Genomic DNA, 25,992 nt, shown 5'->3' with positions numbered 1-25,992 from the left:
TTGTTCGGCTATCGTTGGGCAAGGCAGGAGACCTAACAGGAAGGTTTTTTACAATGGATTTGACACAGTGTGGAAGTGGACAGAATGTCATGAAGCTGGAAGGTTCTAGAAATTGGAACTTATAGAAATTTCAAACGTCCGTGCTATTGCGAGGTCAAGGTCTGTACAACATCGTGGACGGGACAACAGTAAAACCCAAAGATGATACTCAGCGTAGTACTTGTGAAAACGTATCCTGGATGCGCGAGCTCAAACACTGATAGTTACGAGAATGTCAGAAGAAGCCATGTTACATATCATCTCGTGCGATAATGCGGCGGTTATGTGGGAGATATTGCTAAGCGTGTATGAACAAAAATCTGAAACAAGCATTCACATTGTACAACAACGCTTTTTCCTATTTAAGTTTGAAGAAGAAAGATTGATACAGAGATGTCTGTATTTCTATAAAAAATACTTGAGATGCAAAATCAGTTAAAACAGCTTGGAGAAAATATGTCTGATAAATTGGTTATTACCAAAGTTCTGATGTCTTTACCGGAAAATTTCGTCTCGGCGTGGGAGTCCGCTCCAAATGATAAGCAGACTTATGATAACCAGGTCGCTAGATTGTTGATAGAGGAAGAGAGAGTTAAAAGAAAAAGGCGGGCCGTCGTCGTCTGCGGCGTTTGCAACAAAGAAAGTAGATAAAAGAAGCGTAAAATGTTATAAATGTAACCGATATGGACATTATCAAAGCGAGTGCAAATATAACAACAATGTGAACAATAATTTTCGCAACTATAAAGACAGCCGTCCAGATCTCAAGTGTTATTTTTGTAATCGTTTTAAGAAAAACGAAGAAAAGATAGGAAAAATAACATGCAATATGGATGTTAATTTACTAGATACTGAACTTGCGAATCACATAATATGACAAGGAACTGAAGATGCCACCAAATGGAATGAATGCTTGTCCCTATCCATTTTCTACTTGGTGCACTACTATTTCTTTAGTCCGATCACACGTCTATCTTGTAAGTTGCCTTCAACAAGCAAAATGGGGTCTCTTTTCTTAACAATATGTAAGTATGGCCATTGGCCATCTATTTCAAGCTTGGAAAGAGATACAAATAGGTCCTGGGCCTTTGATAAACAATGGTAGCATTATTGCAGACTAGAGTGGACTAATGAACACATTAAGTATATGAATTCCCAAACAAGAGAGTGGTACCTTAAGATGAAAGACAAGATAACAGAAGACAGAAAATACGTCAGATCAAGTCCTGGCATGTTAATGGGGATGTTGAACGTAGCAAGCACCACTGTTGGTCTATTACCATCAAATTACAATATGGAGAGAAATATGAGAAAGGTCATATGCATGAGGTCAAGCGATGATTCTACCACAAAATATTTGTCTAGGGACTCAGAAGAAAATGTTAAATGTGTGGTACAAAATAAGCAGAATTTGTCATTGGCAGGAATAAATTTAAGTCCGGATAAAACATTATTCTTACCTGAAGGGATTGCAGAATATACGTCTTGGTATATTGATGGGTTTCGCAATATGGAACAGAAGTTCCTAGCATAAGATCGCAAGGAAAATCTCCATACGATGACTTATATGCTGTAGCAAAAGCAACTTCTACATTATTGCAGACACTTACTATAAATCATTTGGGGGCATCATGTCGTATACGATTAGGGATATCCGCGTGTAAAAGGGTGTGGAGATGCCCAGAAGTAGGTAGCAATCCAATGCCAGGAATTTCATTAGGAGTTCAACTAATAGAGGATGGGGGAACATGTTTGTGGAATAGTACGAACTGTCATTTAAATGAGATTTATATGAAGAAAAGGCTGATTTTAACTGAAGAAGAGAAAAATTACTTGTACAGAATAACAGACCCTGACAATCCGTTCTCAGAATAAATAGAAGAAGACATGACATTTTCTAAAGAACATGGCTGTATCACCGTAGACTCGGTTGATTCACCCAATTGTGTTTTTAGATACTGTAAGAGGTCAAACCAGAGCTTTAACGGAAAACAAAAGGATGCAAAGGCCAAGAAGGAAAATGCTAATTCCGCCGTATTCAATCTTCTTAATAAAGCTGATACAATATCTCTTGAATTCCCAACAACATCGGTTTCTATGAGCATGGCAGGTAGTGAGGCATGCTGGCTTATTAATTTACTGTGTGATTTCAATGAGTGTATGTAATACAAAGAGTGTTAAACGATTAAAGCACATTGATATCAAATATCATTACATAAGGGAACTGATTGAAAATAAAAAGATATGTATATACAGCATGTGACAACAAAATATTAAATTGTTGACATGTTAACAAAGTCCCTGAATTATAATAATTTATAATACACTTTTAAAATTTGTAAAGTTATGTGGTATGAATACATAATTGGTTTATATTAATTTGGTTGAATGGTTTTCTTATTTTCTTTTGGATGTTTTTCTGTTGCTACATAAGTTGGTAATTAATATTATTACTTATTACATTGACAAGGGGGTGTTAAATACAATGTAATAAGGTAAGAGTGGGATAAAATTTTTAAGCCTTTTTGCTGTCTCTATCTTACTTATGTTTTATCTGTGCAAATTGTAAAAGTGACATGGCGAATTTTACCTGTGAACGGAATATAGAGTTGAGGAGGCGATTGGTGAAAACTTGCATTAGTATTACAAATAAATTAAGCAATCGATGATGATAATATACAGTCGGTATGTGCGTGCACCTGGACTCGCCGTATCAGTGCGCGATTGTTCTCCGATATGGCGCGGGCGGTGGTATTCGTGAGTCGTGAGTCGTGACGCACTGCACTTATAGTAGACACCGCTGTTTTGGTGGTACCACCTGGATATAGGCTGTTCGACAAAATATTTAAATGCGTATAAAGCTTGCGACTTTACGATATAATAGGTACAGAATCAAATATATTCTGTCAAAAATAAATTGCAATAATAATAAAAAGCTTTTCCAAGAAGACCATGTATAAATAATAATGAATGAATAAATAATAACCCCCAGACGGGCAGGTAATCTTTTTGAAAAAAGTTACAGCAGTGTAGTGTAGCAAACAATCTTACAAAAACTGTCAGATTGAATATTACTTACTTATTAGTTATTCCATAATTTAATACTGTCAATTAAATCTCTCATCACAACATTATTTTTTTGAAACACGGACCAGGAAACTAGCAAGCTTTATATTTTGAGTTTTTCAATGCTAACAGAATGTAAACGCTCGATAAACTCAACGAATAATTTAGTTGTAATCCAAACAATGAATTTTTTAATAAGCTACAACGAATTTAAGGCTGAAACATGTCTCAAGACTCGAAATTAACACACAATGGGCATGTACGTTAGTTTTAATAATCGACCAGTGACCCAAAGCATTACGTGCGATGACGTCACAGCTAACAGGCAGTCAGGCACTCACAGCACACAAATAGCCAAGCTTCCGTGGGCGGAGATGTGTGAATGAGCGCCGTAATCCGCCGCCCACCACGAGGTTATCAGCTGATACGGTGATGGGATATTATCCATCGATTACGAGCACGGTACTCTATCGATTCTAATAACAAACATGTTTGTCTGGAGTGGCGAAACATAATATTTTTCACGTTTCTGCGAGGTATTAAATCTAAATCTATACATATTATAAAACAAAGTCGCTTTTTTTCCCTCATGTCCCTTGTTCCCTTTAATCTTTTTAAACTGCGCAATGGATTTTGATGATTCTTTCAGTGTTAGATAGCCCATTTATCGAGAAAGGTTATGGGCTATATTTTATCACGCTAAGACTAATAGAAGCGAAGAAATAGAGGAAAATGTGAAAGAAACGGGGGAAAATGATTTAAAAGGGCTAAGTTGAACGCGCTAATCTCAGGAACTACTGGTCCGATTTAAAAAATTCTTTAAGTGTTAGATAGCCTATCTATTGAGGAAGGCTATAGGCTATATTTTATCACGCTAAGACTAATAGGAGAATGTGGAAAAAACGGGGGAAATTATTAGAAAGGGCTTATCGAGCGAACTACTGGAGCAATTTTTATGTTATTTTTCACAGATAATAAGTAGACCACGTGGAGGATCATAGGCTATCGACTCTAATCATTTTTTCAGTGGCTATATATTTTATACCCGTGCGACGCCGGGGCGGGTCGCTAGTATTACATAAATTCAGTCTAGACGCATGGAACTTAGGGCGACCACTGTCATTTGTAGCTGAGTAGCGGCCCTTATCCTACAGCAAATCAAACTACAGCAAAAAAAAAGGCGACGGCTAAATTTTTTTCCTTTTTAAGCATGAGGCAGTCTATTCTAAAGTATTTACAAATACTTAATTAAATATATACTTAAATCAAATTAATTATTTTATGATTTCCATCGAATTACATTAAGTATTCTCTGATGTATTGAAATAGATAAATTAATTTTTCATGTTCACACCAATGTTCCTAAAATATTTGTTAACATAGATGTAATCCACTCGGTAAACAATCCGACGATCTAGTCTCATTTGTGACACAGCCTTGATATATAATGGCGAAGGCAACGTCCAAACCACTACGGCAAACAAGGACGTGCGAGAAAAATATTTAAAAATATAATTCGCGCGAGCAAACAGTGGCCGGTAACCGTACTAAGCACCGATGTAATATGATGAGGTTTAAATAATGACTTTTATCCCCTTAATAAAGCCTTGTACATAAAATAAAGTATCAATATCTGATAAACATAATGAGGAAGAAATTAACAGAAGTAAGCCACCTTCGAACACTTTGGATTAAAGTCAAAGGTATAACTTAAACCTAGTATAAGGTTGGTGTAACTCCCTTACAAACGCTATACCATCGTAACGCCGCCCTAGTTTAACGTCAGTATAACTTGTTACTTCAAAAAACTACTTTTTATTCATTTGTGGATCAGTAATAATAAAATAACCATTAAATATGCCCTTCAGATCGATACAAGAAATGGAAAATGTAATTAATATATTATGTAATACAAATACAAAACGACGAACGACATTCTTTAAGAAAAACCAAAACATTTAAAAGAAGCAAAATTGTTTTCATTTGTAAAGTGATAAGATTTTCGTTTAAAATGTCGCTTTTCTTAACATGGTGTCCAGTTTTATAAATCGACTATTTAATGGTGTAATAGCAATGCATAAGCGGGGAGGTAGTTTATCACCTATCCTTCAGATATTAATAGCACTCAGATGTTGGGATCGTAACCAAGTACGTTGAATTTGAGCAGATAGCTAGTTTACATTTAAATATATAAAAAAAATTAAATTACAAGTAGGTACTACAGCAACATAATTTTAGAGCTCTTCCTTTTTTTTAGATACTTACAGGAAGATACTGTAGATATTCAGGGTTTACCTCAACAGTCCATTAGCAGAATGTGCAAAAAGGTTAGCAAAAGTTATATTAGATAAGAGATTTGATTATATTAAAATGCCAAATTCCATGAATGAACCGTTAAAATCCATACAAGAATTTGAGGCCTTAACAGGTTTCAAAACTTTTAATGGTGTTATTATATAGACTGCACACACACTAGAATACCTAAAGTGCAATGGCCTAGTGGACAATTTTTCATTAACCGAAAATTAACTTCGAAATTCGACAAGGGAACAGTGTCTCTTCTGAAGAAATTGTAGTAATATTTACGTCGCATTCGATAACATTGGAAAACTACGTCGATGGCGTAGCGCCATGTTTTAGCTCACGACACTCCGATTATCACCTCGGTCACGACTAACGGTCGTACCAGAGCACACTCATGACAAACATCATCGTTCCAGGCTAAGTGGCAACTGGCAAGTCCAAAAGTCGAATCAAAAATATTTGCAGTATTTTATTGCCTCAGTTTTTTTCGACGACTTCAAAATTATAAGGGTTACTGAAAGAACGGGTGATATTCTGGCTCATACTCTGATACGTGGCTAGTGGCAAGAACAGCAGCAATCGTGATGTTTGGTCTTTTGCGCTGAAGTGTCTCTTGTTTTTCCCTGGCTGTCGACGCTGTCTACGTGACCCCAGCTCGGTACGCAGCCGGCCTGCACCATCGATGGGCACAAACCCATTGTGCCATTGACGTCAATGCGGCCAAATACAGACGGCGTGGCGCGGTCTTCTGTGGCGATGCCGTATACGTCCGTCATTGACTTGGTATCGAAAATATCGACCAACGATAATAGCTTTCGTGATGTCACTTCGAAGTAACTTCAGGGTACAGTCATACGCAAGTGGTTCTTGCGCCAAATGCGAATCATATTAGGCTGAGGAACCACTGAGTCAACTTGATGCATACATTTTTATTCAGAAAAATATTGCTAGTTTACATTTAGTTCCTTGCAAGAGAAAGCTGAAAGAGCTTGCAAGAGAAAGCTAATTCACAATACACAGAACAGAAAGAATAATATGTACTGTGTTGACATACTCTAAAATCCAAACTTATATATTATAATAAATATGTTATAGGCATCGGATATATCAACCAAGTATATTGTGTTTTCTTGACTTTTAATAGTTGCGAGGAAACGGGACTTTGTGAAACCGCGTGTTTTTATGTTGAATGACTGTACCTGACTGTATTTAGCTACATTTCATTGTTTTTAATTATACAAATGTTTCTAACGTAAATGTATCAAAATGTTGCAAATAGTATAGAGAAAACTCGTTATCATGCTATCCTTATCAGCATCCATGTTTGGAGTGGCTAGTTGGGTGCTAGTGAAAGCGGTGACGAAACCGCGTATGTAACTGCACGCCAGTTACATACTCATGAGCTAATAATGCTGATCAGCAAAAAATTTAATATATCGGCCCAACACGTAAGATCCACATTGGCATATACAGTAAAAATATGTCATACAAAATTGATCCGAACTCCCTAAAGACTGAAGCCAAACATTAAGTTACAGCGCATTGTTAATGAGCCAAAGACAATACCAAGACTTTTAGTTGAAAACAAAATCACTTTCTCGAGCAAGAGACAGGATCCGTCTACGAATGAACGATTATGATTCAATTGTGGGTACAATTCTACCATCTACAATCTACATCATTATTTCAAATGATACCTCCTGCAGAACGAAAGCTGGTGCAAGCCGAGTTAGCCCTTGATTTAAGTAGAGAAGAACAGAGTATGTCCGGAGGACCAAGCTTCTTTGATTAAGGCCTTCATAGGTTGACTTATGTAATCAAATATGCGAAAAACTGTCCATGTGGTTGCGAATTAGATGGCGTGGCGTTGACCTAGAGTCTCTGTTTAATAGGAAACTAACCATTAACGCTTATAAAATAAATGGTCTCGCCACGTTGGGATGGTATATGAGAAGTGATGGTGTTTGGGAGGGATCACTCCCAGATCTTCGCTGTGACGATTTTTATTACGATTCAATTGAGATGGTGAGCCAGTTGAGTGATCTGGGACAACGCAAACTTGCAACCATCTTTCATTCTATAGCCATTCCCGGTTCCACTATTGTTTACGTAGGTTCAGCTCCCGGAACGGGATGGCTCGGATACCTACATTTGTTCCCTCAAGTAGAGCGAATTTTATCCTTTGTTCCCAGAGAGTTACATCCATACTCTGTGGTGTGACCCTATTTTCGAAACTGATATCAGACTGATACGAGTCTGATTTCGATTTCGTTTTTGAAGTAATGACTTCAAAAACGAAATCGAAATAATTACAATGGTAATGCGTAGGAATTTCCGAACAAAATCGAGATTTTCACATGACGTCTTGTTTCTACGGAGTTTCTATGAAAGGTACCACAACTATGGACTTGACATCATGCGTTATCAGTTATCACTTATCAGACAACATTCGTGCAATTATCCGCGGATCTTCGGCCTTCCCCCTACATCAGTCAGCGATAGCTAACACCGCCAGAGACGTTGATCCCCACTGATACCCCTACACTTAAACTACTGGAGGGTCAACTTTACTCATTAAGAGGATATCGGACCCATTATATCGTTCGGCATCTATCAGTTCAAGTGTCTGAAGTCTGAACATAAACAAAACATTCGACGAATATTGGACGAAAAATGAAGCATTCACTCGAGTATAAATCGTAGAAAAAAATAAACGTCTGAAATAAAAGTCTCTCAGTAACACATAATAAAGAGAGTGTCTATATGTTACTGAGAGTCCCGGTAATGGATATAGAATATTTTTTGTTGCGGGACAATGTACCTACGGTTCGCTCGCGATAAAGAACTTTCGCTATCTCGTTGTTATAAACGAATTCGATTTAATTCGGAATAAAACCACAGTTCAAACCGACAATTTTCGTAAATAATACTCGACTATATAACTACTACACTACTATATAATTTAAATTTTTATTTAAATGCCATATGGCATTTAAATAAACAAAGGGATATCACGTTCACAAGTGGAACAGGAAAACGGTAGACAAACAATGCGATCACTCCGAAACACAAAGCACGAGAGATGACAGGAGGTGTATAATTCTGTAGTGATGAATAAGCTATTGAATATATATCATTGTAAGGCATTCATTACTTGGCCGAATTTCGACATAACGAAAAGCCGTGTTCTTAATTTTTTTTTTTAATGAGACAAGATGTACGCACGTGCGACATGGTACTATATTATCCTGATCTTTGAATTTATCTGAAATAACGCTCATGTGCATGCATTAGTAAAAGACGTTAAATAATAATAATAGCAGTAGACTGTACATCGGATGTATCAGAGACTCCACAGAGAAGGCAGAAATAAGTACTTAAAGCTTAAATAATCAACCACAATAAAAAGGACTGTTATGAATTAAGCTACAGTAGTTGCCGTAGCACCAGCTGCTATGATAAACACTATGAGTTGATCTTGACCAATACTGTAGCCCTGAAACTTTAACGCCACAGCTTCTGTAGCTTGCTTTCGGAATAGCTTTAAAGACAACAAAGCCTGAATAGCACTTATGAATATACATATGAGAATCTGAACTTTAGGCTGCGCCAGCGCCGGTGGGGTGCGCAGGCGGGCGTAACGCGGGGCCGGTGCGGGGTGGGGGGTAGGCGCAGGTGTCGCCCCACCTGACCCCAACGGCCCCAACTACCAACATTAACATTCGGCAACTACGAAATTGAACCTGTCGTATTTTCCTATCGCAAGCTTAGAACGAGCACAGAAAAAGTGCGAAAGAATAGAAATGCTGACAGATTTTAGGGACAAAATGACTGATTTCCTGTGGTAATCTGTCACTTTACATTTATCTACGTCCATAGACCATATCGTACGTTAAATAATGTAAAAACGATGCCAACATCCGAATTGGGTCAATCATTTGATTACACTGTTGCCTCTACGTACCATGTCTATTGCATAATATAAGGACTAACCGAATCGCGAACGTCTTGTTTAGAATTTAGAATTATAAACAAGACGTTCGCTACTGTCTTATAAACTCTCAATGACGATTTGATTATTATTATTTAAAAAAAAATATCCTACTGCGGCAAAAAAATGTGAAGATGTTTTACGTACTTTTTTGGTGTTCTTAAAAACATCATTGTACATATTTTAATGTGTTCTGTGATTGTACATCATTGAAGAAATAGTTGTATATGAATAAACTACCGAGAAGTATTTTTCCGAGTTCTCCTATCAATATCCGGACATTTTCACGTCGATCACGCTCGTTATTACGAAACAATAATATATAAAATACATTGTTATTAAAACAATTTTCTCATGTCACGTCACGATCCACTGCAATTGTCACAAACACGTTTCAAAATAAAAACATTGCTCAACAGTATTAAAATATTCAAACACTAATGACTAAACGTACAAAAATATATCCTAATTTGAATGCACGTAATGAAGATCTATTTTGAGATCTACCTACCGATGCAATGGTAAAAAACGTTAATGCTAAAGTTGGACAGATTTTACATAATGCGAATACGAAGTTATTTATATGAAAATAAAATTATGATTTCTTTATTTCTGAAATAATTTAAAACAAAATATATTTTTGTCGATTGTCCTACTCCTTGCTCTACCACCGCTGTTCCGATTCGAGAAATTATAAAACGTCCTTAATATACCGTAGTCCTAATACTAATAAACATTTTTATTAGAAAATAAATAAAATTTATTTGCGTAGACAATTTTGTTCAGATCCTTTGGATATTTGCCTAACAATAACGACTCAGATCTGGTCTTTAAAAAAATTACGTAGACATGCTTGGATTTTGTTAGCTCTACATTTTTTTAATATGTGCCTAGAATTAAAAATTTTAGATGACTCTTAAACACTGACCTCTATAATACACTGGACAGGCGATCGCAATCAATAAAATATTCCTATTTGAAAGTCGCCATATTGGCGCTGATTGCTATGTGAAAGCAGTAGTGAGTGTACTTGGAACTACTATTTTGCAAATGGCGGTTGTCATTTTCTATATAAATTAGTTCACAGTACGCTCACCGCGGCGCGATAAGAAATAGCTATCATTTTGTACGACATAGTCCAGTGTATTATAGAGGTCAGTGCTCTTAAAATGAAAAGGTTCTAAGTTGGGCTGCGGATATTTCTGATCTGCAAAACGGAGGCGAGTAATGGTAACCGAGCAAATTCCACTAACAATGACGACACCTATTACTCATCTAATTTCTCTGCGTGTGGCTTATGTGGGAGTGCATAAGGTGCACAATCCTTATTCATTGTGCTAACCTACTCAGCGCGAGGATGAAGCGATTTGTTTACTGTTTTGGAGTCAGCAATATGCAATAAGTCATCATCACCATCGACGACGTTACACTTTGACAAGTATCCAAACTAATATTATACTATACTTATATGCGCAAGTGTTTCTGTCTGTTACTTCTTCACGCCCAAGCTGCTTAGCCGATTTTGTTAAACTTTCTTCTGGAGAACCTGGTCAGGTCAAGGACATAGGATACTTTTTATCTCAGAAAAATGTACGGTTCCCGCGCGATAAACGAATTTTGGCGCAACGGAGCGGGCCTCATCAACTAGTCTATATTTTACAAGAACTTTTTAAAAATATACTTAGTTTTCAATATTCACTACTTTTACACACTTAAACCGCGTGTGTGTTATAAATTATAATCGTATAGATTTTTTATCAATTTTTAAAAAAGCATTTCATCTTTGGACCATACAAAACTGGAATCTGGAGCGTCTATATCAGCGACTTATCTGTATGTCACATAACCTTATGTTTGGGGATCTTTAGGTCACTCGCCGGAGTGATAATTTGCATCTTGCAATCGCAAACTTTTTTTTGTTTTTGATGTTCTAACTTATCTTAGTTCTATTATTAATTTTAAAAACTGTTTCAACTTTCGTTTTTAAAATTTTTCATGTACTTATAGTAAATTTATAGAAACTTATGTTATTTATTAAAAAACAACAAATACTTCCATTGCCCCACATCATTATTAGACGTGAGTGGCGAAAATCCACGAACTGGATACTTTAACTGACAAGACAAGTAATATCAAACACACAGATTCACACCACGTTTACGTTTGTGCTAATTAGGATAACTCGAGGTAACACATTTCACAGGAGCTTCATCGAATAAACTATCACTAACCGTCGTCTTGTGCTGTGGTTTCCTCGCTCGCAGCGACATATACGCCCGGTCCATGGCCGCGACCGCGCCGCTCGGACACAACATGACGCACGGCTGCACGCGCGCGCACTCACCGACTCACTGAATGAGTAGGGCGAGGGCAACCCCGCACACCTGTCGTAGCTTACCGTAGGGCTACGGTAACGACTAACGACCGCTCCACTGTTTTTCCGGTGCGCTAAAGCCTTAGTGAGAATCTCAATATAGCCTCAACTTTGTCACCCATTGGTTAGAGTCTACAGAACAACTTTCTTACACTAAATGCAAGTAAAACACAATTAATAGCCTTCTCTATCCGACTCTTGTTGCAATGAAAATAAAATCGGCCAAGTGCGAGTCGAACTCCGTACCGATACAGAGCAAAAATAGGCTAAAAATTGTGTTTTTTGTATGGGAGCCCCCCCTTAAATTTTTATTTTATTTTAATATTATTATTAAATATTAAAGTACACATATAACTAAAGAATGTGTGAAAAATTTAAGTACCTATACCTCTTGCCATTTTTGATACGAAAAAAGCCGAAAAAATCACGTTTGTTGTATGGGAGCCCCCCTTAAATATTTATTTGGTTTTTAGTATTTGTTCTTATAGCGGCAACAGATATACACAATCTGTGAAAATTTCAGAAGTCTATCTATAGCGGTTCTTGAGATACAGCCTGGAGACAGACAGACGAACAGACAACGAAGTCTTAGTAATAGGATCCCGTTTTTACCCTTTGGGAACCCCAAAAAGTGTTTGTGCTCCCCTTTAAACCAGATATCATCTCAAAAATATTAAGGTGTCATCATCGACAGTGCACTGTCTTTTTGTGCCCATATCTTGCTCACGTCAAGACTTAGAAAATTGACATATGTTTTTAAAAATATTCGACACATCGCTAATAAAAGTCTTATGATTTATGAATCATGTTTATCAATCACTAAGGCAGTCTGTAATCCAATATTGCATTACAATTTGGGGAGGCACCTTTAAAACATTTATTTTATCTTGTAAACTTTGGTACCTTCTTGCTTAAATTAGAGACGGTTAGTAGAGTGTATCTAGCTGGAGCGTTATCAGATGAATCTTATAATTAAGTTACGGTTCAGAGCGGACCTTGGACTACTTTTATTTCCTGGACGGAAGGTTTCTGGTGAGTGGTGACTTCCACGTCTGATAAGAAAACCCACTGACTGGGTAATTGGACGATTAGCATTGGACAATTTCCATTACGAAGCTAGTCTATATATATAAAAATGGATTTTCAATTGTGTTAGTAACGCTAAAACTCGAAAACGGCTGAACGGATTGGGCTAATTTTAGTCTTAAAATATTCGTAGAAGGCCAGGGAAGGTTTTAAAGTGACACGAAGTTCACCGGGACAGCTAGTTAATAAAAAAAAATATGAGATTTGACGTAACATTAGGATGACCAACATAAAATATAATATGTATGTCAATACTCATGGATAAACAAGGACAAAAATATTGACTATTACTAAGAGGATTAGTCAAAAGGATAACGTGATAAATACCTATTAAAGTATATACCAAGTGTTTCAATCAATTGAATCGGTGTCCGAAGATTCGATTAAAACACAGGGTAAGGAATGTATAATAAAGTTAGTTAGATATAATATTCCTTTTTAGGTGTTCTACCTCTTTTTTTTTATGGCGACTAGCATAAAACTATTGCCAGTGTCGAGTGATTAAAGGTTGGGAAACAGATGACGCGGTAAAATTAGGGATAATAAGACGGAATTTTGGATAGGATTAGGAAAATTTTGATAGAAAAAGAAATATATAAGTAGATAAAGAAATATAAACATATTTTATAAACTTAAATTATTACTAAATATAAATTCAGATAAAATACTTACATATTTTACAGGGTCACTTAATATACACATCATACTAGTAGGAAGAGGAACATGAAGGGAGTGTAAAGAGGATAAAAATGATGTATGATCGAGCAAAGGACACGAGAAAAATATGTGATCTAAAGCTCCGTGTCCTCCCCACAATCACACATATCATTATTGAATACACCAATTCTATTTAGATGACTAGGAATACACGCATGTCCTAATCGCATTCTTATAATGAACTATTGATTCTATTAATAAGATTTAAGTAGTATCTTAATGCTTTGTCCCCCAAGTTAGCTAAAATAGAATACAAAATACCATCCATGCCTGGAGAAGAATCATTTACACTTGATAAAACACCTTTGAGCTCAACCGTTTTTTTTTTCGTTGGACATATTATTAGCATATTCCTTTTCAATAATTTTTCTTTTTTTAACTGCTTCCGAACATTCCGAATCCCACCACGGAGGGAATGGAACTTTGGTTCCCATTGGTTTCTTTGTAGGGAATTGCTTATCAGCAACTTCAATAATTGTTTTAGCTAACAGTTCAGAAGCAGTTACTTCGTTTCCTAATCGAATTTCAGGAAGATTTTTAATTTTACAATCTATTTCGTTTTTAAATTTACTCCAATCATCTTTATCCAATTTATATCTATTTCTTATTCTTTTGTTATTTAAGCTATTACTCTTGTAAGCCAAAGATAAATGTATAGGGTAGTGATCACTACCATATGAAGAAGTTAAAGTTTGCCAAGATATATTCGGTGCTAATGATGGAGAACAAATGGAAATATCAACTGCACTTTTGTTTTCATTCCCCCGTATTAAGTACACATAAATTGAATTTATCTATAATATCCAATAATTCCTCACCATCTCTATTGGACACATCGCTTCCAAAAAACTGATGATGAGAATTAAAGTCGCCCATTACTAACTTTGGGCCAGAAAATGAATTAAGCAAATTATTTAAATCTAAAAATGTAGAGGAAGAATTTTGTGCTATATACAATAATAAAATATACATATTAGGATTTAATAAATGTACACCGACTCTATTGAAATGGGTACTATTTACATGTGGCAATGTCAACACTTTAAAAGGTATAGTATTTTTTATCAACATGGCAGCCCCACCATATCCGTCAGGTCGTCATCTCGTACACAATAATAATCTGGAATACGAAATGCGAAATAAGGTCTTAACCAGGTTTCCGAAAGGGCAACAATTATAGGATTATATTTATTAATTAAATAAATTAGATCAGTTTTTCTCGTTAGCATACTCCTGCAATTCTATTGTATTATATTGGAGTCCATTGTTGTTGTTATTAACAGAGCTAATCAAATTGTTTAAAGAAGCAACGTTGGACGGTTTTAGTGTATTATTTTGTTGCAAAGCATTAACAAGAGCAGACAATACATTTAAAATTGTGTTTGTGTCAATCCTTTTGTCGGACGATTCCGTTCTTGTTTCATAGACAATATATGCACAGCCGTTTTTAGATGATGGAATTTGATATTCTCTGATAATACTGTTATGAAATTTTCTATCATACCCCTTACCCGGAGTTTGTGGAGTAGAGCGCTTTGAATAAAAAGTTTTTTATAAGAACGAGCATTATTATTCTGAGTTGGCATAAAAGAATCAGAAAATTGTGTATTGGATATTAAAACATCTCCATAAGACCTTCTGCCAGTTAGAATTAGAGGATGCAATTTACTAGCCTCACCGTATGATATATTTTTTTCAGCCATACAAGTTTTTATGGATTTTTGTCTAGAAAACTCGGGACAGTTTTTATTTGTAGCATAATAATCACCTAAACAATTAATACAGTTTTCTGATTCACTCATGCATGAATCTGCTGAATGTTCTTGACCACATTTGAAGCATCGTGGTGTTGATCGGCAAATTGTTTTTGTATGGCCATATCTGCAACGATTGTAGCACTGAATAGTCGGATATATGTACAAATCTGCAGGTAACGAATTGTAGCAAATATAAACTTTAGGAGGCAAGATTTGCCCATCAAAAGTAACAACCACAGAATGAGAAGGTTTCCATTCAACAGTGTTTTCTGCTTTGACCTTATAATTAATTCTCCTAATTTTTAACACTTTGCCAAAACCTACTGGTGTTTCTATGTTTTCTAATATTTCACTATCTGTCCATTCTGTTGGGATATTTTTAACCACACCCATTCTAGTTACATTAAAATTAGGAATAAATGCTTTTAACTTAAAACTCTAAATTTTTATTAGAAACAAAATTATTAGCATGTATGTGTGACTTAAAAGCTACTGTACATCGGTTCCTACCTATTTTCTTAATACTACCTAGTATTATATTATTTACACTATTATTTTAAAGAATTTTCCTAAAATAAGGGGGTGCAGAGTGGTACCATCCTGTAAAGATGTTGTAATCCTTTGAACATGTACAACAAAAGGGTAACTATCAGTAGTAGTGTACATACGAGGCTTAATATTTGGTGAATCAGTAGTTTCTGATGATTTTGTTGGTGTATTCGATACTATATTATCCGATAGAAAATCCTGTTTATATGTTGTTTTCGGCCGTTTGCGGCTCCCACTCATCTCATGTTCATAATCCATATCTGTTGTAATAGTAACATTCATGCCTACATCAGGACCAGGCCCCGGGCCCGGCCCCGACGTAGGGTCGGGCGGCTCGTTCATTGAACCGCCCAAAATTAATTAGGTAATATTTACAATTTATAGAACAGGACCTATAGGATATATTAGGTACTTATATACAAGAAAAAAAACTTACCAATATATACAGCTAACTACACTAAATTTATTCATACAAATAAGAAATAAAAAAAATACTTAATAATTTACAAATTTAACCTTCCTTATCCTATTTTTAATAATTTTGCAAAAAAATTTCAGAGAAAACACTCCCGCCTACTCCGAAGTTTCCCGCGCTTGTTTTCTTCTACCTCTTTTGGGTGGTAAAAAGGAAATACCCGATCATAATCTTCAAGTCTTATTACATTATTCATCCAAATGAGAGCCTATTTTTAGACTTGTAACCCCAATCCGTATTTAGTTAGACAATCGGGTGGAGCCGCACTGAGTCAGCTGGCGCGTCACACATTCCGCCATCGTATGAATCAATTGCACACAGATTAGGACAATTGCTAGAATTGAGGAGATAAGCTTCTCGCTAACTTTATATAGTTTTATGTAATCCTTGGTTCGAGTTCGACAAGGCGTCGCAGCGGCAATGGCACGTTACTTAGCGATGGTTATCATTTTCGGGGTCTTATTTAATATTGGTGGATTACAAAAATTTTCAATTTTGTCAAAAAATATAATTTATATGTTATTGTTTCATTACATTTATGTACATTTATATTAATTTACTGAAGTGAGTTCTTGTGCGGTCAGAGTGGTCAGACACGCGCGCACTATGCGTTGCAACTTGCAATTGTACGAAGATGTTATATTACCGTCTGTTTGTCTGTTTACATGTGATTCAAAGACGCTGTTTAGTCAATTCCACAATAAAGTTCTAGCACCAACACTATCTGTGTCGAGGACAATCACCCCGCTCTAGCTGCAGCCAGAGAAAGGAAAATGAGAAGAGGAGAGCAAGATTTTCGTCAAGACTCTACGAAGGTCTCAGAGGCTGTTGAAGAGGAAGAGCAAGCCAGAAGAAGTTGGCAGTATAGTACAACTTTCTTCTGCTCTGCTAAACCCCACTGTTGACGTTATTACTGAGGATTATCGTGTAAGATCTATACAAGTAGAAAATCTGAGCTCAAACATGGCAAACATACAATTTTTAGACTAGTGTTACAGTATCGACCTTCAAGCGCACAGAATTTTACGACATTAGGAAGCATGATCTTTATTTAAGCAATGTAGAGATTGTGGAAAGTATTTTGTGTCAGGGAAAGAGGATTAGAGCACAACTTAAGAGAATGCAACCGGGACAAAAGCTAACTAACGGGAATGCATTATTGAGCGCTACTTGTCCTCTGACAATAAAAAAAGGCGGCCAGAATTGAAGATGATGAGTACACACTGAATAGACTAACCGGGATGTGTGCAGCTTTTGCAGCAGGCCAGGGTCCTGGCTCCATCATACTCTCCAAAGTGTGCAATGGCCATTTCACTTGGGTTGGACGTTATAAGAGACAGAGTGCTATACTATAGTATAGCACTCTGTCTATTGTAACGTCCAACCCAAGTGAAATGGCCATTGCACACTTAGTGCGCCGCACTATAGTGTGGCGCCTGGTGCAGAGCATTTTACTGCTATATTCGGTTTTCAACCACTTCTTTGCGCAATCAAACAATTGGAAGCAGGAAAGGTGACTAAAGAAAAAGAAATGAACACGGTCTAAAACAAATATATATCTTGTTTAATGTTTTCCATAATTGGGAATAAAATCCCGTTTTTGATACTGGTGACCCAAACAAGAACGATTATTTGACGTTATGACATACGAATTTATAGTTCAGTGTGCCAGAATAGGCGAGTGTAATTTGGGGCAAATTAACGAGTTCAACGACCGCGAGATGGAAGCGGGTACAGCAGTATAATTGGAGCAATGGCTACTCGCTACTGAAATACCAATAGGTTATAGGACTCGAGCTACCAAAACAAAAATGGATTCTAAAACGACTTTAAATACCAATCAGTATTCCGAGCTTAATAAGATATGAAAAACTCATCTATAGAAATAGATGCATAAGAAAGAAAAAACAGATTATATTATATAGATTATAGCATACTGATTTTATAGATCAGTATTAAAATGGCCACCCGTCCAGTGGCACACCCGATGTCGCGCCGTTTAACATCAATGAGCGGCCAATTAGACGCCATTATCTGTGACCGCTCCTGACCCCCGGCCGAGGGGGGGTGACGGTCGTCAAGGCCGCTGGTCCCGCTGAGGCCAGTCGGACGTCCTGTGACGTCAAACCGTGGTCATTACTATTTCCGCATTATATCAATTATTGGACCGTCGGAGACCTTGATGATCAAGGCCAATGTAATGAAATTTTCCAACATAAGATTATAGTAGAGAATTTAAAAAGTGTGTAAGAAAACAGCAAAGATGATTTTTAATGACTATCAGCGTATATCACTTAAGTATAAACATCACTTAAATTTGAAGTCAAACTTGAAAGGTATTTAAAAATATTTCTTATGCGCTCGCTAAACGGTAATTCTGCATTACATGCATTACGTGCTGTAATGCACGAATTATCGTGTATTGCAGATTCGTCATGTCTGTCTGACTGTCTGTCCGTCCGTATATCACAGCCACTTTTCTCCGAAACTATAAGAGCTATACTATTGAAACTTGGTAAGTAGATGTAGTCTGTGAACCGCATTAAGATTTTGATACAAAAATGGAAAAAATATTAAAAAATTTAGGGGTCCCCATAGGTACAACTGAAACAAAAATTATTATTTTTTCATCTAACCTATGCGTGTGGGGTATCTATGGATAGGTATTCAAAAATCATATTGAGGTTTCTAATATCATTTTTTTTCTAACCTGAATAGTTTGCGCCTAAAAATCAGTTTAGGCTGGAATGTTTCATAATAATGTTTAACCTTGGTCTAACCTAAACATACATTAAAAAAAAATTATGTGTTTTTTTTTCTTCTTTGTCCCGCCTGAGGTCCCGCCAGTATTGCATTGAGGCAACGACGTAAAGTTTCAATGCCAAAGCACTTACTAGATTTTGTTAGTGACTTAGTAAAAAAAAAGGAGTTTGCCGCGGAATTTTGAAATTTAAATAAAATAGAATAGAGAAGGAGATAATTTTCCGAGCTTCACGCGGTAACTTGTTTTCGTAAGGTATTTATTTAATTTTATTTTATTAGTCTATTATTTTAGTTTTATTGTTCAATATATTATAATGTTTTAATATGTTATTTCTTACAATACAATATATATTTTAATTAACGCGAGTGTGTAAATATTATGAAAAAACCCCGCCACCCGTGTACAGACACCAGCACTAAATATTAATTATTTTTTTAATAGTTTATAATATAAATTGACGACCTCTGTGACTCAGTGGTGAGCGCGTTGGTAGCTCAAGCCGGGGGTCGCGGGTTCGAATCCCGCCGACGGAACAAAAAGTTTTCACGTGTGGTCATGGTTGTGTATTAAATATGTGTATCATATAATAAAAATCTTAAATATATGTATAGTATAAATATAAAAGTATTAAATATATTTCCGTTGTCTGGTACCTGTAACACAAGTCCTTCAGTTACATACTTACCACAGGGCCAGACTGACGTGGTGTGAAGCGTCCATAGATATTATATTATTATATGATTATATTACTATTGAGAATAATTAAAATTTAGTATTTTTTAGTCCAGTAAATAATATTATTATTATCGTCTTTGTAATTGTCTTCAAATAGTGAAAACTATTGTATAATATAGGTAATATTAACCAAGATGGCTACGGTCAACGAGACACAGCACGACGATTATGACCAAAGCAACACCAGCGCAGATGCAAAGGAATTTATTCTATTATTAATTTCCTTATATAAAGACTACCCAGAGTTGTGGGACTCAAAAAAAAAACATATATGGACAGAAATAAGCGAAACATTGCGCTAAACAAAATGACGAACCTTTTAAAAAGATTTGACAAAGATTTTAATGTGGAGAAGTTGAAGAGAAAAATAAACACTTTACGATCGAATTTCCACCGAGAACACACAAGACTGAAAAAAAGCCTAAAATCTGGAATGGCAAGTGACGAAGTGTATGAACCAAAATTGTGGTACTATAAGGATATGCTATTTATCACAGACTCAATCGACATTGCACCGACAGAAGGTTCAATGGAAAGGAGTACGGTAATATTTTTTAATACTTATGTCAAAAAAAATTCACAGTTGAATTTCGCCGGACCAGCACCCCGCACACTATCCGAAATATCCTTCCGGCGAGTTCGAGCTCACTCGGCTCAGTACAAAATGTAAGAGACAGCGAGGACGTTCAACTGTTTCGTATCAGAAATTTCGGACAATGTATGGCCGGGCTTAATAGTGACTGGACAGTTATACTAGTCATTGGACATAGCACAATAACACTAAGGGCCTGTTTCACCACTTTCTGATAAGGTGCTGAATAGGCTATTCACAACCTTTTTGACATATTCTCCATACTTGATCTGTCAAGTTAATTGGTGGATAACCTATTCGTCACTTATCAGGAAGTGGTGAAACAGGCCCTAAGCATTATATTTAATAAGGTTGCTTTAATATACAGAAAAACTAACTGTTTTTCTGTATATTAGTGATCGAAGGTTTTTCTTTAAAATCAGGCGTTCTATTACTTTAAAAACAGGCAGTTTTTAACCCATTATAAATATTATAGACATGACTGGTACTGTCCAATTACTATTCGTTTTACCCTATTTCATCCATCTGAAATTTTTTTATGTGAATTGCATCCACATAATTATCAAAATAAACCAATATGAAAAAAAAAAAACAAATTTTGATCGGGAATGTATTTAATATAGGTACCTATAATATACATAAAATAGCTGGTAATAGGTAAACGGTAATCTGCTGCAGAAAATAATTATTTTTAGGGTTCCGTACTCAAAGAATAAAAGTAGGGTCCCGCCCTATAATTACTAAGACTTCGTTGTCTGTCCGTCTGTCTCCAGGCTGTATCTCAAGAACCGCTATAGCTAGCCTCCTGAAATTTTCATAGATTGTGTATATCTGTTGCCGCTATTAACAAATACTAAAATCAAAATAAAATTAATATTTAAGGGGGGGCTCCCATACAATAAACGTGATTTTTTGGCCTTTTTTGCTCTATATCAATAATGACAACAGGTAGGTACTTGAATTTTTCAAAGAGTCCTTAATTATATGTGTACTTTAATATTTAAGAATAATTTTAAAATAAAATAAAAAATTAACGGGGCTCCCATACAAAAAAATATAAATTTTGGCCTAATTTTGCTCTATAATGGTACGGAACCCTTCGTGCGCGAGTCCGACCGTTTTTTTATCTTTATGAATAGTGCAACGTGTATTGTAATGTTTTACTTATGATAAACATCTTTGTTGCCACGAGACTTCGCCAATTGTATTAAAATATTCACAAAAAATGTCGCGAATTCTTTTTGCTTCCACTGCTGAGTTCCCTCTATAATTTTGTAAAGGCAAGGTTGTTACCGTATCTGCTCTTCAAGACCCCGGAATTATTGTTCCGGTTTGTGTATCCTCGAAGTCTACATCGTCACGTCTAATATAATTTATTCTTCTCTTTGATAAAAAGTTATGCAAATGACAGCAAGCCAGTACAATTTTTCTCATTTTTTGTGGAGGCAGGGTAATATTTCGTTTAAATATTTTAAATCTCGTTGTTAGAATCCCGAATGTATTTTCAACAACCATCCGTGCTCGAGATAATCTATAATTGAAGATTCTGCGCTCGTCTGTTAAAACAGCTTGATTATATGGTTTCATGAAATTTGAGGTGAGCTGAAATGCTTCGTCGCCAATGAGGACGTAGGGTAACGTTTGGTTTGTTGATGGTAATTCTGAGGGTTGTGGGATATTTAGTTGATTTGATGAAAACCTGTCCCAGAATTCTGTATTTTTTAAAACGCCTCCATCTGACACTTTACCATTTGCTCCAACATCAACCATCATAAATTCATAGCTAGAGTTTACTATAGACATAAGGACAATGCTATAGGATTGCTTATAGTTATAATAGTATGATCCTGAATTAGCTGGCTTCTGAATATTTATATGTTTGCCATCAACACTGCCTATACAATGAGGGAAATTCCATCGATTTTGGAATCCTTCGGCAACTCTGCACCACTCTTCCGATGATCTGGGAACCTAAAAACAAAATTAATTAATTTAATAATGCACTCATTGGTTTCTATTACAGGAGGTCACGGAAAAAGTGTCTACTAACTCTCCTACTACAAACACAACTCGGAAGAAACAAAAAAAGTCCAACGACGATGATTTTTTATCATTAGCCATGAATTATTTTAAGAGACCAGAGAGTGACACCGATATTATCGCGAAGGGTTGGGCACTGAAACTTAACAGATTAAGTCCCCTTCAACGACGGTTTGCAGAAAAAATAATAAATGACGTTCTTTTTGAAGCAGAAATGAATACATTAACGCGAGATGGAGTTATTTTCATATCATCAACTCCAGATACATTTTTCGTCTCCGGTTGATTCAGACATCCCTCCTGTTGATTCTCAGTCATTGCCTAGATTTAGTCCATGTAATAGCCTATCTACTACTACATCAGATTCTGCATCTAAACAACCAGTGATCTTGGAGCGGTCCTCTACATCAAGTGTTTCATACACATCAGCTGTTCCATCCTCTGTAAATAACCCAAGCTCAAGGGGTTCACGCACATTGGTTGTTTCGACTGCAATTAACAGTCCTACAAAAAACGTTTCACATACAACAATCCCGTCCCGTAATGACACTGTGCTTGGCGGTTCGCTTACTCCGTCTCTAACTTCATCTCCGAATCAGTATGACTATGTAGCTTACCAATCACCACCATCACAAAACCAACCCTATACTATGACGCAATATGTGATTCAAGAACCTTGTCTAGACAAGTCGTATCCTATTAATAATCCTGGCCCAAGCAGTTCAAACACATCGCTTTTATCTTTTAATCAGCCTACTCAAAAAAAATCTTCTAGAACAGAGAATGAATGTACTGGAGTTGAATCGACTTTGCAGCTAGCAACATATTTACAAAATTTTAATTCATTTTAAAAAAAATCACAATATTATTTTTCGTTCTAAAATAAGTAAGTAAGTAAATAAATTAATTTTCTTACCTGGATGTTTTCTTTCAATGCTGCTATAATCGCTTCACAAGTTTCAATTATAATACCTCCGAGTGTGCACGGAGCTATAGCACAAGTAAATTTTAAATCCTCTAGATCCATACCTGATACTAGATATCTAAGTGTCACACTTAGTCTTTGATTTACAGGTATTGCCTGTCGCATTACAGTATCCTGCTTCTCAATTCTAGGTCTTATTAAATATAGCAAATACTCGTACGTTGCTTCATCCATTCTTAGAAAGTTTTTAAAATCATCTGGTTCTGTATCAACAAGCGCTCTTTGTAAATGTTCGTGCGTAAATCGGTGCCTTAACAAGTACCACTCTTTTGACCATCGCCTTGTTCTATTTTTTTTCTTTTTACGCAGCATAACAGCTGTCATTACAAGAAAAAAAGCATCTGTCTTTGACAAAATATACTGATCCATAGCGACAAAGATGACCTTCTCACCGTAGGCCATAGACTTGTCTGATATAAAATGAATTATCATGCTGCATGATGAAAAATGAGCGTTCATCATGCAGCATGTAATTCACGTAAATGAATGGTCATGCTGAATTACCGTGTACGGGGTACTTTACGTATAAACGTTAATTAACTTTAATCGTTTGATCGTAAAAACCCGTCAAATGGAGTTTTTTTTTTTTTTTTTTAATGAAATAAGGGGGCAAACGAGCAAACGGGTCACCTGATGGAAAGCAACTTCCGTCGCCCATGGACACTCGCAGCATCAGAAGAGCTGCAAGTGCGTTGCCGGCCTTTTCAGAGGGAATAGGGTAATAGGGGAGGGTAGGGAAGGGAAGGGAAGGGAATAGTTGAGGGTAGGGAAGGGAATAGGGTAGGAGTTAGGGGATTGGGCCTCCGGTAAACTCACTCACTCGGCGAAACACAGCGCAAGCGCTGTTTCACGCCGGTTTTCTGTGAGAACGTGGTATTTATCCGGTCGAGCCGGCCCATTCGTGCCGAAGTATGGCTCTCCCACGTATGGAGTAGCGGAGGACCACTGTTTAAGAACTTTAAGTCACGAGATGGCGGTTATTTACGAGCTGATTGTGATACGCTATTTAGCGCTGTCACAATCTTGGTTTGTTGTGTGTTTATGGCTAGTTCGTGTGGTGTCTTTCTTTTTAATTATTATGGACCTTTTGGAAGACTACAACATACCACGTACGTTTCGTAATGAAATCGAGGAGTAGCTTGAGAAGAATGACAGAGTCGCCTGAAAAGCTACGATACCATGTATTACAATAATGAAGATAAAGTTTAAAATCATAATATGACACTGAAAGTGCTCGCCGCGCCGCTGCCATTCCGTTGTGGCTCGGCCCTATAACACAAGAATTAATCCCATGCACATTGTTGTCACATTTACCAACTTTATGGTAGATCTACCTATTTCACCTCCCTTCTACCTATCTACCAACTTCGGTATTGTAGGCGACGCACTACACCATAGGCCATAAGTTATGATAATTTATTAGAATTAGTTCTGTGTAAGAAACAGTGTTGACTGTTGAATGTATGGTCTATACTTAAGTTTAATAATAAGCTCTTTGTATTGGTTTTAAAATACTGCTAACACTTTGTGATTTGTAATTTCGATAAATAAAGATTAGGTGCTGAAAGAGCGTTCCCACAGGAAAAGGTTCAGGCCCTTAGCCCGACTCCCTGCGGGCCGGGACCCACAGTCGCAACCTAGTCGCAACCAAAGCCGCACGCAAGTCGCACGCGAAGTGACACTCTACTTATAGAACGCTCCGACGCACCATAGTTTTTCTAACTCGTGGTTTTATTAAATTCCCTATAATTTCTGGTCCATACGAGCCGGATCTTGAACTAGTATAATGCATCGTACAACTAGATCCCGCGCTAAATTGTTAGAAAAATTCGAAAGCGCTTCGGAGCACGTGTTGTCGCGAGAGTGTCACAAACAACCAGAATCGCGTAAAATATCTAAGTCGGACAATGTGAAAAGTGAGTCTAATGTGTCAATATCGTCATCGTCTCTACTGAGGCGAAAACAGTTGGAACTAGCGGCAGCCGAAGAAAGGGCTAAAATAGCCATGGAACTAATCGACAAGAGGCTCGAATGTAACTTAGCCTTGGTCGAGAGTTCCACCAGATGTAGTGAGCCTGCTAGCATCGACGGGAGTCAATGCAACGTTGAGAGTTGGCTGGAACGTACTGAACAGCCGTCACCAGTGGCGGCAGCAACGGCAGCGGAGGTGGCGCCGGCACCTAGCGCAAACGCATGCGCACCTAGTTGGGCTACTGCTCCAGACGCCGGAGGAATTATTCAGCTCGCTCACACGTTGAAAGACATCATGATCTCGTCACAACAACATCAAGACGAACGACTACTCTCACGCCTATGTACCCCACGAGAATTACCGACATTCAGCGGTGAATGTAACGAATGGCTACACTTCAAAAGCTCCTACGAGGAATCTACACAGGTATGCCATTTCAGCGACTCCGAGAACTTATGGCGACTACGCAGAGCGCTCCGAGGCGAGGCTAAGGAAGCCGTCACCGACTTGCTAATCGGCGGCACCTCGCCAGCTATTGTAATGGAG

At 36.9% G+C, this 25,992-nt stretch overlaps 2 protein-coding genes across 2 annotated transcripts in view; both read right to left on the bottom strand.

Moving 5' to 3' along the window:
* Positions 1–25,992, bottom strand: part of LOC121736212 (regulator of G-protein signaling loco) — a 99,673-nt gene that overhangs the window by 46,742 nt on the left and 26,939 nt on the right. The gene's annotated exons all lie outside the window — the stretch shown is intronic.
* On the bottom strand, positions 21,663–23,926 carry LOC121736214 (putative nuclease HARBI1). The gene is made up of 2 exons (XM_042127303.1): positions 23,406–23,926; positions 21,663–22,420 (listed from the first exon to the last, which is right to left on the bottom strand). The coding sequence occupies exons 1-2, from the start codon at positions 23,904–23,906 to the stop codon at positions 21,755–21,757; spliced, it is 1,167 nt and encodes a 388-aa protein (XP_041983237.1). The 5' UTR covers positions 23,907–23,926; the 3' UTR covers positions 21,663–21,754.

This window comes from Aricia agestis, chromosome 18 (genome assembly GCF_905147365.1).
Source record: "Aricia agestis chromosome 18, ilAriAges1.1, whole genome shotgun sequence".
Taxonomy (NCBI): Eukaryota; Metazoa; Arthropoda; class Insecta; order Lepidoptera; family Lycaenidae; genus Aricia; species Aricia agestis.
This window is presented reverse-complemented; position numbering and strand designations above follow the sequence as displayed.